General features: G+C 57.7%; 2 protein-coding genes across 8 annotated transcripts in view; one reads left to right on the top strand and one right to left on the bottom strand.

Annotated features, from left to right (window-relative positions):
• The window catches only part of TXNDC11 (thioredoxin domain containing 11), a 60,340-nt gene extending 55,489 nt beyond the window's left edge, over nt 1–4,851 (top strand). For all 6 annotated transcript variants that reach the window (XM_044915612.1, XM_044915614.1, XM_044915613.1 and 3 more), the window contains 2 exons: nt 63–143; nt 4,093–4,851. In XM_044915612.1, coding sequence (XP_044771547.1) covers nt 63–143; nt 4,093–4,735 — 724 coding nt within the window. In that variant the 3' untranslated portion in view covers nt 4,736–4,851. The remainder of the gene's footprint in view (nt 1–62; nt 144–4,092) is intronic.
• A 505-nt stretch (nt 4,852–5,356) lies between these two features.
• SNN (stannin) lies at nt 5,357–13,976 on the bottom strand. 2 transcript variants are annotated; one of them, XM_021698332.1, is made up of 2 exons: nt 13,848–13,976; nt 5,357–7,832 (listed from the first exon to the last, which is right to left on the bottom strand). In XM_021698332.1, exon 2 carries the CDS (start codon nt 7,744–7,746, stop codon nt 7,483–7,485), a length of 264 nt encoding a protein of 87 aa, XP_021554007.1. In that variant the 5' UTR covers nt 7,747–7,832; nt 13,848–13,976; the 3' UTR covers nt 5,357–7,482. The 2 variants fall into 2 exon arrangements, with proteins under 2 accessions (XP_021554007.1, XP_021554009.1); XM_021698334.1 differs by lacking the exon at nt 13,848–13,976 and adding an exon at nt 13,253–13,328.
• Between the last annotated feature and the right edge of the window lie 353 nt (nt 13,977–14,329).

Here is a 14,329-nt window from a genome sequence, read left to right as displayed (position 1 = left end):
TTCTTTCGGGGTGGAGCGTCTTGGGCTGATCTTTCACTTTTTCTCATCTTTCCCTTTGCCAGGATTGATGTGTCTCAGAATGACCTTCCTTGGGAATTTATGGTCGACCGTCTTCCCACTGTCTTATTTTTTCCCTGCAACAGGTAAAGCTGAATTTTTTCAATATTTGGGCGGATGGGATTCTTTTGCTGAAAATGAAATGGGTTAAGGCACTTCAGAGAAGTGAAATGCAAATCATTAGCTATTACTAAACTATTACGAATAAAATACATTGTTCAAAAAATGTGCCATTAGGGACCAAGGGTAAAAGGGCTTTGGCGTCACGAGGTCAGATGTGGTTTTGGTGAGAACTTTCCCCTCCCAGAGTGTGTGTTCTCACGAATGTGAATGTGGCCATCAGGACTCGTTTGCCTTCTTGGCCTTATGAGCGTACTACAGTGGATGGAAAGCAAAGAGCCACATTCACGTGGGGCAGGATGGTCGCTCATTGTTGAGCCCCCGGACGTCAGGCCCTGCTTGCCCCAGGCTTTCACGTGTGTCATTTTCCACCGGGTCCTGCTGATGAGCACCTTGTCCCTCTTGTGCAAGTTGGAAATGGAGACTCTCCTCCCCACTGCACCCCATTCCTGGGATTCAAGGAGCCCTTCTCCCCAGGTGTGCAGACTTCTGTGAACGTCTGCCCTGGGGCTGTCACCTTGATGTCTTCACATTTGTCTAAGCGGACTCCTAAATTCAGTGATGACAGCAACTACCCTGAAAGCCCAATAGACAGGGGTGGGACATAAGCAAAGCCTAACTTGGCAATTAGTAAATGTTAGATGCGGATGTTTTGCTAAAAAGGAAATTAACTCTTGGCCTTTGAAAGCCTGATAAACCAGATGTTCTGCCCTGTTTTAAAAAAAATATTCCCTTTTGTTTATAAAAGAATGGGTCCTCAGGGACCAGTCACCCGGCTCTGACAGTATCTTTCCAGGGGGAAGCATTTGCAGGATTATTTTAGTGAGGTTCCTAAGTCATACATGTGATGTCTCCTGTTCTCATCTCCTGCACTCACTTCTACTGTTCATTGTAGCCACTGCCATACTTTCTGTTTCTCCAGGAGCGTGCTTCCTTCCTAGAGATTGAATCATTTCCTTGTTTTTTCCTCTTTATCTCAAGGAATTTTTGCTGGAATACTTCCTGGGGTAGTAGGGTCCTGTCACATCACACACTAAAAACAGAGTGTGACTCATCCTGTTCTGTTAACTGTCGTGATGAACCTTTTCCTTCTAAGAAGCATTTAAAGTGCCACACAGTCAAGGGATCCTGGGCACTAACACTAGCAATTTCATCTGTGTGGGATGGAGGTCGGGCATGAAATCTAATGAAGCCTGGTTTTGGAATTTCAAACATAGTCTGGGAAAGTGGTAAAGTCATAACACCCAGCACGTGCCTTTGCATGGAGACATTCTCAGCAACTAGAATGCAGGAGTATGTATTGAGAGAGAGCAGGAGAGAGAGACAGAGAATCGTGTGTTTGGGAGACTGAGTCAGGCTGTGTGGGGGGCCGAGCTTTCATCGGGAAGCCACCTGATGTCACTGTGGGGATGCGTGTTGGTGTTCCCTGCAGCCCCTCCCCATTAAAAAGTCAAGAAGGTAAATATTGGATATGAGAAGAGAGTCCAGCTCTTTGTTAGTACGCAGAGCTTGGGAAACCAAAGCCTTACTGCTCAGGAATGGAATTTTTCTTATTTCCTAAAAACAAAGAGTATTCAGCAATGAAGTAAGCTCCTCGTCAGCTGGTTCAAGTTGAGTGTTCGGCATAATGGGCCAGAAGGTGTACATGAGCCATGGGCAGGAGCTGACCGCTTGCAAGAGAGGAAATGAAAAAGGTCTTTTTCACGGTGCATATGCTTATGTTATTTTTAGTGAAGAGAATATATGGGTTTTGATAAAAGAGAAGTTTGCATGTGCACTAGGTTCAAATGTGTGCAGCAAGTAGGGGAAATGTCAAGATGTTGACAGTTCTTTTGGAGGAGGATTACAGGTGACGTGAGGGCTGCGTCTTGTTTGCTTTGCAGCTGGTCCCCAGTGAGCACGTGTTTTATAGTCATGGAAGAGAGAAGCCACATGGGATGGCTGTGCCCCTCCTGCCCCTGCAGGTCCGGCTCTCCTGTGCAGGGGCGTCTTGCAGCCGCTCTGCTCACACCGCTCTGTGTGACGTTGTGGAAGTCAGGTGCTCTGGCCGGGCCTGGCTGAGGATGTCCCGGGGGTGCGGTGGATTACTGTAGTGTGGGCCCTGGGAAGGGAGCAGCCCGCCTGCCCCCACTCTCCTACCCCCTTCTTTGGAGTAGAGGCCTTATATCCTGTTCCTCATGTTCTCATCTAGCCGTTTAGGTGCTAGAGGTGCATGAACACACTCCTAGCGGATTGAGAGTGGACTCACACCGTGGGGCCTTTTACGACTCCACTTCCAAAATGATTCCTTTGTGGAAGTTTGTTCACACCTCGTGTCCTTGCTACTCCTAGAAAGTTGGAAAGCCGTTCAGCACACGGGTTCAGTGGATTCACAGAGATTGCTCCAGGGACTGGACTCCAGAATAGTGTGCTGACAGGTGTCATTCTCAGTCCTGCAAATGTCTCCACACACACTAAGGCACCTCGGCAGCTCTCTCCTGGGGATTCAGCTCCTCTGTCCGTCCTGTGAGACCAGGTTTGCGCTGCACGGCTCAGGGGCGGAGCCAGCCTCCACTTGTCCGCTCGTCCACTCGTCGTCGTTCTTCACCTGCACCTCATGGGGACCTGGGGGTTTTCAGTCATCCGTTGAAAGGCTGGGAGTCCCCAACTCGAAGGAAGTTTCTCTCTGTGAAGAAAACCATGCTTTAAGGGAGGGTGTGGTTATATACTTACTCCACATATTTGACTAGTCCATGTATCTGAAAGTCTCCGTAAATGTATAAAACAGGGCATGTGTGATTTTAATTTCCCTGTGATTCTTATTTCATTGGGAAAGAGCTATCCATCAGCAGAACACCTTTTGTCTTTTCTTAGATGTTTGACCACTGGCTTTGTGTGTGGAGAGGGTGTGTAAGCTTTTAATGAATGGTTTCTTGGTTTTTTAAGGAATGATATGACTGTTTTTCAGTTAACACTCAGCATTCAGGTTAATCCGTGTCATCCGAACAGCAGTCCCGTGAGAGCGACGATGCATTTATTACCCCTTTTACAGAAATGAGGCAGTGCAGGGGTGCAGAGGGGTCACCTGTCTGGGCGCTCAGGATCGTGAGTGGCAGCCTTGTGAGTCTGCCCGGCAGGCGGCTCTGGGGCCCATATGTGGCAGAAATGTTGGTCATCAGTTAAATGACAACTTCTAAAAAGGAATTTTCTACATCAGGACTTGCAACAGAGCTTTGGGGGAATCCCCTTCATATGTCACTTTCCTTCCTTATTCTGTGCTTTCAGGGCGGGGTGGCCTTAATTTCTCGGAGTCCCTTGGTTGGTCTTTGTATCAGGGGTCAGGGCTTGAGTGATACCTCCTCCATCGTGGTAATAAAAATGTCTCCAGATGTTGCCAAATGCCCCTGGGGGGTTATAGTCGCCCCGGGTGAGAACTCCTGCCTTGGATAGTGTGTAATAAATGCTGGTGGAAGAAATCTGGCTGAGCGTTCAGTCTTCCCTATTGCACCACTGTTGACGGCCACGGAGTGACACGGGTGACGTCCTGCCCCAGGACATCCTTCCTTACACGCCCCTGAGCCTCTCAGAGCTCGCGGAGGCCCCGTTGCCCATGCGCTGCCGGTGCCCTCCATCCGTGGCTTGAGGCTTGGGTCTGGGAGCTTCTTGTCTTTCTTGGAAGGTTGTTACCAGAAACTGGGCTCTTTGTCCTCAGGAACACATATTTGAGATAAGCCACGTTAATTACAGAATGAGCACACGGGACATCTTCAGCTTCGTAGAAAAGTTTTTGCCCAGATAACATTTTCCCCGCTTTAAGTAAAATCCTTGGAATGTCTTTCAGTGGGAAGTAAGCAGCCCGACCTTCAGTAGTGGTGTGGTTTGGACTACGAATGTCGACAGGACTCTCACCTTTGACTCCTTTCCCTTTCTCTCCAGAAAGGACCGTAGTGTGAAATACCCCGAAGACCTTCCCATCACCCTTCCTAATCTGCTGAGGTTCATTTTGCATCACTCAGACCCTGCTTCTGTCCCCCAGAACTTAGCTAACCCTCCTACCAAAGAGTGTCTTCAGAGTGAGGCAGTCTTCCAGCAGGGGCACATCTCCCACTTGGAGAGAGAGATCCAGAAGCTGAGGGCAGAAATCAGCACCCTTCAGCGCGCACAGGTGCAGGTGGAGGCCCAGCTCTCCAGTGCGCGCAGGGACGAGCACCGGCTGCTCCGGCAGAAGCAGACCCTGGAGAAGCAGCACAGCCTGCTCCAGCTGCACAGCCAGCAGCTGCAGGCCCTGTACGAGCAGAAAACCCGCGAGCTCGAGGAGGTGGCCCGTAAGCTCCAGGAGCTGGCCGATGCCTCGGAAAACCTCCTCACCGAGAACACGTGGCTCAAGATCCTGGTGGCAACCATGGAGCGGAAGTTGGAGGGCAAGGACGGAGCCGAAAGCCTTCCTCCCCCACAGGAGGTCGGCTCTGACCACCCCGAGCCCCCAGGCCCCCCCCGGCTACCTGGCAGCACCCCTCTGCCTTCCAACAGCAGCTCCACGCTGGCGTCCGAAAGGAGCAATGAGAACAGGACAGACTAACTTTTAAAATGACATGAAGAAATCAGAGGTGAAAACTGTACATTGGGAATATATTTATGCAAATTTTATTGAAATTTATTGTAAATAAAGATTTTCTCAGTGGTCTAGAAAATCAAGTTGAATGTCATTCAGCGTTTATTGAACAGGGATGACATCCCTTCCACTTATTGCACAAACTTGGTAGCTTGGACAGAAACAGTAACACAGTCCATTTGAACCATTTGTCTGAAAAGTAGGTCCGTAGTTTCGTGGCTCAGTGTCACAAAGAGTTCCCTCCCCATTCCCTGGCTGTTGCTTCTGTGATGACATGCAGGATGAAAGGCTGATTTCCTGACTGACCCGTCAGAAGACCAGAACACAACAGTGGGGCTATTCAGAAAGAATTCAATGAGAGGTCATAACTTAACTAAGCCATGTGAATGTGTGGTTCTGGCGTCTACACTAAAAATAGTAGCTATTGATCAATAGGAACAGTGAACGCTATTATGTAGTTGTTCGCCGCCTCTCCGGGCACTCCCACTTGCCTCGCAGAGACCTCCACCGGTGCCCCCCGAGCCTGCGACCCTGACCCGGCCCTGCCACTGCAAAGACGTTGCCCCTGACAACCGGGGCAGAGGTGGGATGAGGAACCCCCAGGAGTAAAACCCAGGAGAAAGTGAAGGTTCATCATTTCAAAACCAGAACTTCACCGCCACCAGTTCAAACCTCAGGGCAAGTCTGACAGTCAAAGCCATCACGTTCAGGGACGGCCTGGGGCCGGGGTTCCTCGGTTCCCCAGATGAAGACAGCCTGGCTGTGTGCTGCTGGCTGTGGAAAGTAGAGGTAGAAAGCCTGGAAGTTCTGAGATGCGAGCTGAACGGATCAGACACCCCTACACCTTCCACGTTGGGTCTCCAGGGTCCTTCACCGGAAAGCCAGCCTTCTCCCAGATCTTCCAGGGGGCGCCTTTGAGAGTGCTGGCCCCCTCCGGTCCAGGGGGCCTCTGAGGGTCTCCAGCCTCTCAGGCTCGGCCATCCCCGTTTTAGGGGCCAGGGACGTGTCTCCTGTGCTAAGGCCCAGCTGCCTTGCAGGGGCTCCTCAGTAGCCCCCTGGGGCGTCTCCTTCCCGCCTACAGCTCAGACACTACCGAGCTACCCTTCTCCCATCCCACAAGCTAACACTTCATGTTTGACCCCCAACTGAAGGGTATGCTGCTAAAACGAAGTGTTCCCTAAGCCCCCTCCTTGGGGTTCCAGAAAGTAGATTATGAGTTCCACATGCTTGTTAGAGACTTGAGTGAGGCCAGAGGACCTGCCGTCAGCCCGACCAGTGCTCCGCGGCTAAGCCCACGCTGGCCTCCAGTTTATTACCAAGGATGCTGACACAAGCCACGTTTTAATCATGATAGTGGAGAATGTGCTTTACGGTGGTGGGATTAACAATCTCAGCGAGTTCACTGAAGTATACACAAGGGAAACCTTGGAGATGCAGGTTGTGGGGGCGCTGGCCCGAGTGACAGCCACCAACTCATCTTCATGGAAACCCCGTCCTGAACCTGAAACTCACTCTCCCCGCCGCGCCCTCCCCCGGGGCCCACTAGGGGTGGGCTGTCAGGCCGCCGTCGCAAGGGGCTTTCCTGGGTGCTCATGCACTTGGGGCTCTTGGAGCAGGGTCAGGAGACTCTCCTAGGTGGCCCGCTGGGGAAAGTGAAGTCCAGTACCCAGCAGGTGGGTGGTGCTCAGAGAAGAAAGGAGACTAATAAGGAGACTAATGCATGAAAAGGAGGAGGGGGGACCCTCAAGGTCTCCTCCCCCACCCCTCCAGTGCAGAAAGTATTAAATAGAACAACAAACAAAAAACACTATTTCCTCTTTGCTGGGCCAGCTGGGTTTCAGATAAAGGTAGCCGCCACAGGCGCTGGTGTTCCTAGCGAAGCTTAATGATGAGTAATGCTGTGGGGGGGCGGGCCGGGGGGGACAGCAGTGGCGGGGGAGAGTGCTCAGCATGCTTAAGAAACTGCTCTGCCACCAGGCCGCCTGGCAGCCCTCAGGATGCGGGCCCCGGCTCGTCCTTCACCGGCTCTCAAGCAGCGGCGGCGGCTTCCTTGCAGTAACTCCACTCTCAACAGGAACTGGTTATTTCGCGACCGAAGGGGGGCGCGTGGTTCTTCCATCCATTGCTAACCAAGCAGAAATCACCAAAGCACCCCAGCTGGTCAGCCATGAGACTTAAAACAGACATGTCCCGTCCTCTGCCCACACACATACACACATATATATTAGAGGCCCCTACCAAGTGCACTGTGGGCCTTCCATGTCTAAGATACCCCCTCCCCACAGCCTTGAGTCAGCTTATCATGACTACAGTCTGTCCCATGTGCTCTACACGGTATTTTTAAAAATCAGCAAAAAAAGGCTTCAGCACATGCTTCTGGGGCCTATTTACAGTTCACAGGTTTGTGAGTTCACGCGTTACAGTAGTAGCTCCATCAAAAACAGGCTCAGCTCAACATTCAAGTAACAAAAGCGCTACGGGGTCGTGAGCCCCGGCAAGGTCAGGCCTGCCCACTGCCTGCAATGGGCAGTCCCACCAGGAGGCGTCCCGGCTAAGGACGGCCAAGGCCTCAGGAGCCAGTGCATGCGGTGATGAAGCCCAGCCAGGCCATGCCTGCAGGTGTCAAGCCGTCCCCAGCAGCACGTCTGTGGTTCCGCCCCTCCCCATGCCTCTCAGCCGGCTGCAAACAGGCCTCGGGGCCTCCGCATCCCAGCTCAGCCGTGGACGTCTGGGCCGTGTGGGGTCAGCTTGGCCTTTCTCTCCCCGCACGGTCCCTTGGCGGAGTACTGCACCAGCAGGAAGGGCTCCTTGGTCTCGCCATCGCCCACGATGCTCTCCTCGTCTTCCGACTGGCTGATGTGCTGCAGGCGCAGGTAGCACCAGCAACCCAGGATCAAGGCCCCCAGGGCAGCGATGGCGATGAGGATGACGATGACCGTGACCACGCCCGTAGTGGGGCTGTGGTCCATAATAGACATGGTCAGTGCCTGGGGAGCTTCCGCGGGAGGAAGCTCGTGGGGCCGTCTGCTCAGCGAGGCTGGAACCCAGGCTGGACCCGAGAGCCCTGAAAGACAAAGCAGGGTGAGGCTCCACCGGGGACTCCACGGGGCCCTGCCAGCTCCCAAGCTCGGGGCGGCCGGGGTGGGGGACCTCTCCCATAGGGGCTCTTTTTAATCAGGTCTTAAGCCTGACCATCCTGCCCTCATCCTAGTGAAAAACACGCCGGGTGGCTTTCGCTGTTTCTAGCTCATGACGTCATGAGCGTTCTCTTCGCTCCCAACAGCCCACTTCCACTTCCTACCCCTGACACCATCGGTGCTTCTGCTACCAGACAGGAGTCACCCTCGCTCAGCCAAGGAGCCAGAGATGCAGGGAAGGGGGCCCATGACCCGCAACCCCACTGCAGCCCCCCTGGAAGCGGGAAGAGGGTCTGTTTGAGGAGAATGTTCTGAGAGCCCAGCCCCACGAGGTGTTCAGGAACTGCCCAGGGACCAAGAGGAGCCAGTACTCTGTGATGGCCAGACACGAGGGAATGGAAAGCAGGGAAATGACCTCAGTCCGTCGCTCCAACGGGCGACATATGTAACCCAGCCAAGTCTCCTGGAACACCTGGGAGAGGCTGCAGCAGATGACAGCCTTTGTCCACCAGAGATCTGTGACCCGCCTGGGCAGAGCCTTCAGCAGCCCAGTCCTGGAATGTGGAGGCACTCAGGACAGCCTGGGGGAGGGCAGACCGGCCCCTGCCCGCACCGAGCTCAGCGTCAGGGGCGGGCCCCGGACCACAAATGGGTCGATATGCCAATGCCATGCCAGGAACACAGGGGCCGGGGTGCCAGGGCGCTACGTCAGGCGGGGCAGGCGATACCCGGGGAGGTGAGGCTGATGCTGAGGCAGCAGGAAGAGCCAGCCCCTGGGGAGCATTCCTGGCAGGCGAATGGCATCGGCGAAGGCTCTGAGGCAGGGGAGGGCCTGCGGGCAAGCGCAGGAGCTGAGGGCGGTAGGCAGCGGGAGCGTGCGCTGGACCGCCGCCCGCCTCAGACAAACCTCTGCACCTCGCTGGGCCTCGGATTCCTCCTCTATGGACGGGGCTGGTGAGGGGCGCAGGGGAGCCAGCACTGGGAAGCCGAGCAGGCAGAAAAATCCCAGACCCTCTCGGGCGACTGAGGCTGCAGGTGCTGGAGCCAGCCGGCTCCCCTGCGTCCCAAGACCCTGCACTTTCTAACTTGGCCTCCTCGCCCTAAAGGAAGCAAATAAGAGTATCGAGCACCCCAGCGTCTGAGGGTGGGGAAACGCATGAGCCACTCTCAGCGCTCAGTAAGAGCTAGCTGTTGAACTCTGCAGAGATGGCGATCAACACAGGGAGAGAGCTTTGGAAGGGAAGGCTTTCCCTCCAGACAGGATGGAACCTGCCGTCCTTGAGCAATAACAGCCATGATGAGAAGTGATTCTTACCCACACCAAGGAGACTCCCCGCCCACCCAAGGCCAGGCGTTCCTGGAGGTCCAAGGCGGCTCAGTCGACGCCCCTGGAGTCTGTCCAGGCCCTCCCCCCGAGTACGGCCCTGCCAACCGTGCCCACATGTGCAGAGATGTCCTGGGCAGGAGGGGGGGTGATACCTCTGACGTCTGCCCCCCCTTACCACTTGCAGGCTCAGGCTGTGGCTGTCACTCCCACCAGGCTCCGTGGCCCACCTGTGTGGGTCCACTGTAGCCAACGCCCCTGTGGCCCAGAGGAAAAGCCTCAAGTCCTACGGGGCCCGACAGGCTGCGCCCGCACCCCCTGCTTCTCCCCGGCCACATGACCTCCAGGCCTTTAGCCAGACAGGTCTCTGTGCCGCAACGCTCTGCTCCCCTCCCCCTGTTCAGTGGGCCTCAGCTGGGGCCACTGTGCCTCCCAGGGGACATCTGGCAATGTCTGGAGACGTTTTTGTCGTCACCACCGGCAGTGAGGGGGTTCTCCTGGGATGGAGTGGACAGAGACCAGGGGAGTGCTAAACAACCCACGGTGCAGGGGACAGCCCCCATTAACAGAGATCCGACCCCAAATATCAGCAGTGCGGAGGGTGAGAAACCCCGGCGGGCCCTGGTTAACTCCAGCTCAGTAAGGGACGCCTGCCAGGCCCCGCAGCCCAGGAGGGTCTCCTCATCCTGCACCTACTCCTGCCCTCCCTCCAGGGCGCTTGCTTCAGTGTGCAACCCTGGCTTCCACAGCACGGCCATCTGGTTGGCACCTGCCTCCCCCATCAGGCTGTGTGCTCCAGGAGGGGCCCTGCACACTGCTCGGCTGCCAAGTGCACAGACTATCCTGGCCTCCTCCCTGCCACCAGCAGGGCTGCCATCAGCTCCCACCATCCCTCTCAGCCTGTCCCCTCAGGCCTCCAGACAGGACAGGTACCCCCCCCCCCGCCGGACAGCGTACCAGCTGTGCCAGGTGAACTGCTCTTCCTGCTACAGAGGACGCCCACCTGCCTTGTCCCTCCCCTGGCCCTCTTGTGTCCGGCACCTGCTGGGGTGCCTGCCCTCCTACCAGGCCCCTGGACAGGAAGGCAATGCAGTATCAATTCAGAAAAGGGGAAGTATATGTGTGTTTGGGGGCAGGAAGTAGGAAATCAAACAATGGCGGCAAGACCTGAGGAGAGGGGACCCCCAGGGGCCAAACCTGCCAGGGAGCCTAGAAGGCGCCTACCAGTCCAGGGGAAAGCCACATGGTCCCAGGACTGATGGGGAAACTGAGACAGAGGCAGCCCCAGCTCAGAGGGACCCTTTGAGAGGACTGGTGACCGGAAAACCCTATCTGCTGCCCCCGCCCCAGGCCAGGAGGACTCTCACCCCCAAGTGCACAGAGCCCGGTTGACCAGGCCATGGGCATGCCTAGCCTGTGCTTACTGGCGCCACCCCTCCCCGCCCCAAGTGAGTTGTTTGTCCCTGCATTCACTCAGCAAGTATTTCCTCAGAAATGATGGTTTCAAAACTGCTCACATCACCCACTGCTCAGAGCCCTTCCTGGCATCAGCAGAGAAGCAAAACTCCCTGCCTCCCTGGATTTCTTCACACCCTCCCTGCCCTCCCACCTCAAACCCTCTGAACTTTCTGTTCCTCCTTCCTGGAATGTTCTTTCCTGACTGTCCCGTGACTGGCTCCTTCTTGCCATTCGGGACTTTCTCCGTGGGTGCCTCTGGGAGGGTACCTTCCCAGACCACCCTGGCTCCAGACGCCCCACCACCCCACACCTGCCATTGCCTTGCATTTTACCATTTCGATCCCCAGCCCTATTACCAGTGCACAGCAGGTGCTTGATAAATGCCCGCTGAGTGTTCCAAGCCCGGAGACATAGTGGTAAGTTAGAGGGGCCCCTGCCCTCATGGGGATTGTGGTCGGCGGCTCCCACCCCTGAGCCCGCTCTCCAACCCAAAGCCACTCCCGGGACCCTCCGCATGGGTCCCCACACCTGTCCCAATAGACTCCAGGAAGCTGGCAGCCTGAGTGCAAGGGCAGGTGGATTCCCAAGAGGTCTGAGCCCATGAAGGGGCAGCTGTCTCCACGTGCTAGGAGGCAGGGAGAGTGGGGTGCCACCGGGAATCAGAGCCCAGGGGACATGTGAAGCATGAGGGTGGCCGGCTGGTTCCCCCTGAACCCCCGTGGCCCAGGCTGGACCCTACCCACTTGCTTTGCCTCTCCCGACTTCCCTCATGCCCTTCTGAGCCAAGGTATCTCCTGCAAGTCAGCTGACCCCTCACCCTGATCCAGGCAAGCACACAGGGTAGGACAGGGATGCCACAGCTTGGGCTGGGTCGACGCCCAGGATGGCGCGTGGGAAACCTGCACCCTCTCAGAACAATCATCAAATTAGCTCAACACTCATTCCATACACTTGCTTCATCCTCCCAACAACCCTGTGGCTAACACAGCTCACCGGTATCGGTCCCACTTTACAGATAAGGAAACTGAGGCATAGAGAGTTTGAGTGCATTGCCCAAGACTGAAGAGCCAGAATGTGGGATGTGCCCCCAGAAGTGGGGCCCAGGAGATCAAAGGAGGGGGTCTTCCAAGTGCAGAGGATGGGGCCAGCCTGGTGGACAGAGCAGAGCCAGGAGCCTGGAGGCTCTGGGCGCTCCGTGGGGGGGGGGGGGGAAGGGAGGGACAGAACATACCTCCCCACCCCCAACCTCTGTAGCAGCTCCTGGAAAGTTCCCTCAGTCAGGATGAAGGCTAGCACCCGAGGCCATCTGGATCCCCCAAAACATACAGGACCAATCCTCCACTCTCCCGCTCCGTGGACCCTCAATCCTGCCTCCCTGGGCCAAGGGTGGCCTGACCCTCGGATCTCACCCACAGCTCCTAGAAAAACAAGCTCTAAAGTCCAGGGTCACCAGTCTGCTGAAGCCTGCCCAAGGACAGGGCACTGCTGGGCAGAGTCAGGATGCAGGGGGAGTATATACCCCGTGCCAAATCCAAGCAGGCACTGGGACCCAAGGATGCATGGCACAAGGCTCCTGCCCTCCAAAAACCAGGACCAAGAACAGCAGGGATGCAGATGGGAAAAAGCATTACAGGGCTGAGGCTATGTGCAGCCATATAGCCAGTGTCATCTCGGCCTCCCATCAGCCACCCAATCACACTCCATCCTCCAGAAGAGGAAGCTCGCACCAGAACCCCCTAGGTTCCCTGGGGGCAGAAGAGGAAGCTGATGCAGACCGAGCCCAGGGACTGCCCCAAGGTCAGTCAGGGTCTCCTGGGGCCCAGGCTTGGGACCCAGACCTGGGGCTCATGCCCCCACCCTGTGAATCAGCCACTGATCATCCTCACAGGATCAACCCACTTGGCCAAACAACTTTAGTAATAACAGCAGATGCCCGACGAAAGTTGCCAATGATTACCATGTGCCAGACGCGGAGAAGCTAAGCACTTCACACAGATCCTCTCTCCGCTGAGCCTCAAAACAACGGTAGTGTTGTTATTAAGCCCACTTTGCAGATAAAGAATCTGTGGCTCAGAGAAGTTAAGTCAATTGCCCAAGGTCACACAGCTCAAAAGTAGCTGCACAGGACGTCGAACCCAGGCAGCCTGGATTCTGAATCCCAGATTTCAACCCTGAGACAAAAATGTCATATTCTTGGCCCCCACCTCCCCACTCCCCTGCCTCAGGCCCAGGGGTCAGGTAAACCCCAGTGCGGCCCCCACCGGGGCAAGATGGGTGACAAGGGCTCGATGCTGGGGACACAGGGATGACAGGCGCCCCGGCAGCTACCGCGTGCTGAACGCGGGCAACGTGCAGGCGCCGTGCCAGGCGAGATCCCCACGCACCGTCTCATTTAACCCTGCCAGGCAACGCCGTCTCCCCCACTCCACCAAGGAGCTGAGCGAGGCTAGAGGGACGAAGGGGCTCGGCTCCCTGGGCGACAGCTGGAGGGGGGCGACAACTGGAGAAGCAACTCCAGCCGACCCGACTGGGGCGGGGGAGGGGAGGGACGGGGGACCACGATACCCAGTCATGCCCACGCCGCGCAGTCACCGCCGACGAAACTCGGCATCAAACGCTGCGGCCCGTCCTCAGTTTCCCCACCTGCTAAATGGGCGCCAGACCTCGCCAGGACCCGCGCTCCCAACCCTAACACCCGAAGCCCTCCGGGCCACCCTGGGGGATGCTAGGACGCCCGCCTCCTCCGTTAATTTTAAATATCCCGAGGCGTCCCGATGAAGCCAGCGGCCGGCCTGGGGCGCGGAACTGCGGGCCGCGGTGGCGGGCAGGCACGGGGTGGGAGGGGAGGAGCGGAGAGACCCGCTCCCCGCAAAGCGGCCGCCGCCGGCCGCCGCCCCCCGCCGCCTCCTTTGTCCCGATCTCGCCGCAGCGCAGCGGACAAAGAACCCCCGCCCGCGGGCGCGGCCCCCCGGAACAGACCCTCCTCCCGAAGCCGCGCCCCCGCCCGGGCTGCCCCTCCCCCGCCGCAGAGACGCCCCCCCAACCCCCTGGCCCGCGGCTGAGCCGCCCCGCGCGCGCCCCCAGCCCACCGGGGGCCGCCCCTTCCCCTCCCGCGAACCCCCGCCCGGCCCGAGCGCCCGGACCGCCCGGCTCTGCTCACCATTGCGCCGCCCGCAGCCCGGCCCGACCGCACCGCAGCAGCCCCGCGGGCCCGGCTCCGCCCGCCAGCCAGCCAGCCCGGTCCGGCCGCGGCGCACCGTCGGGACGCAGGAGCCCCGCTCTGCGGCGGGCAGGGCATCTCCGGCTCCGCCCCGGCCGGAGGCGTGGCCCGCTCGAAGCGGCCAATGGAAGCCCGCGCTGGGACGGCGGGCCGGGGCGGGCCGGGGAGGGGTCACGTGCGCGCGGGGCCGGGGCGGCCCTGGCGGGGCGGGGGCTGCGCGCAGCCGGCAGCCCTGGGGGCGGGGGGCGGACTCGGCCTCGGCGCGCGCGGATTGGGCGCCGGTGGGTGCGGGGCGCCCGCGGCAGCCCTCCCTCCAACGCGGCGACGTTGCCCTTATTCCCGCCCACTCACAGAGAGGGCAACTGAGGCGCACCGCAGGTAAGAGTGTTGTCTGGGAACAGGGTGCCGCGGCACCCTGGGCC

Source organism: Neomonachus schauinslandi, chromosome 5, assembly GCF_002201575.2.
Source record: "Neomonachus schauinslandi chromosome 5, ASM220157v2, whole genome shotgun sequence".
NCBI lineage: Eukaryota > Metazoa > Chordata > Mammalia > Carnivora > Phocidae > Neomonachus > Neomonachus schauinslandi.
The sequence above is the reverse complement of the archived record's forward strand: the minus strand, read 5'-3'. Positions and strand labels throughout refer to the sequence as shown.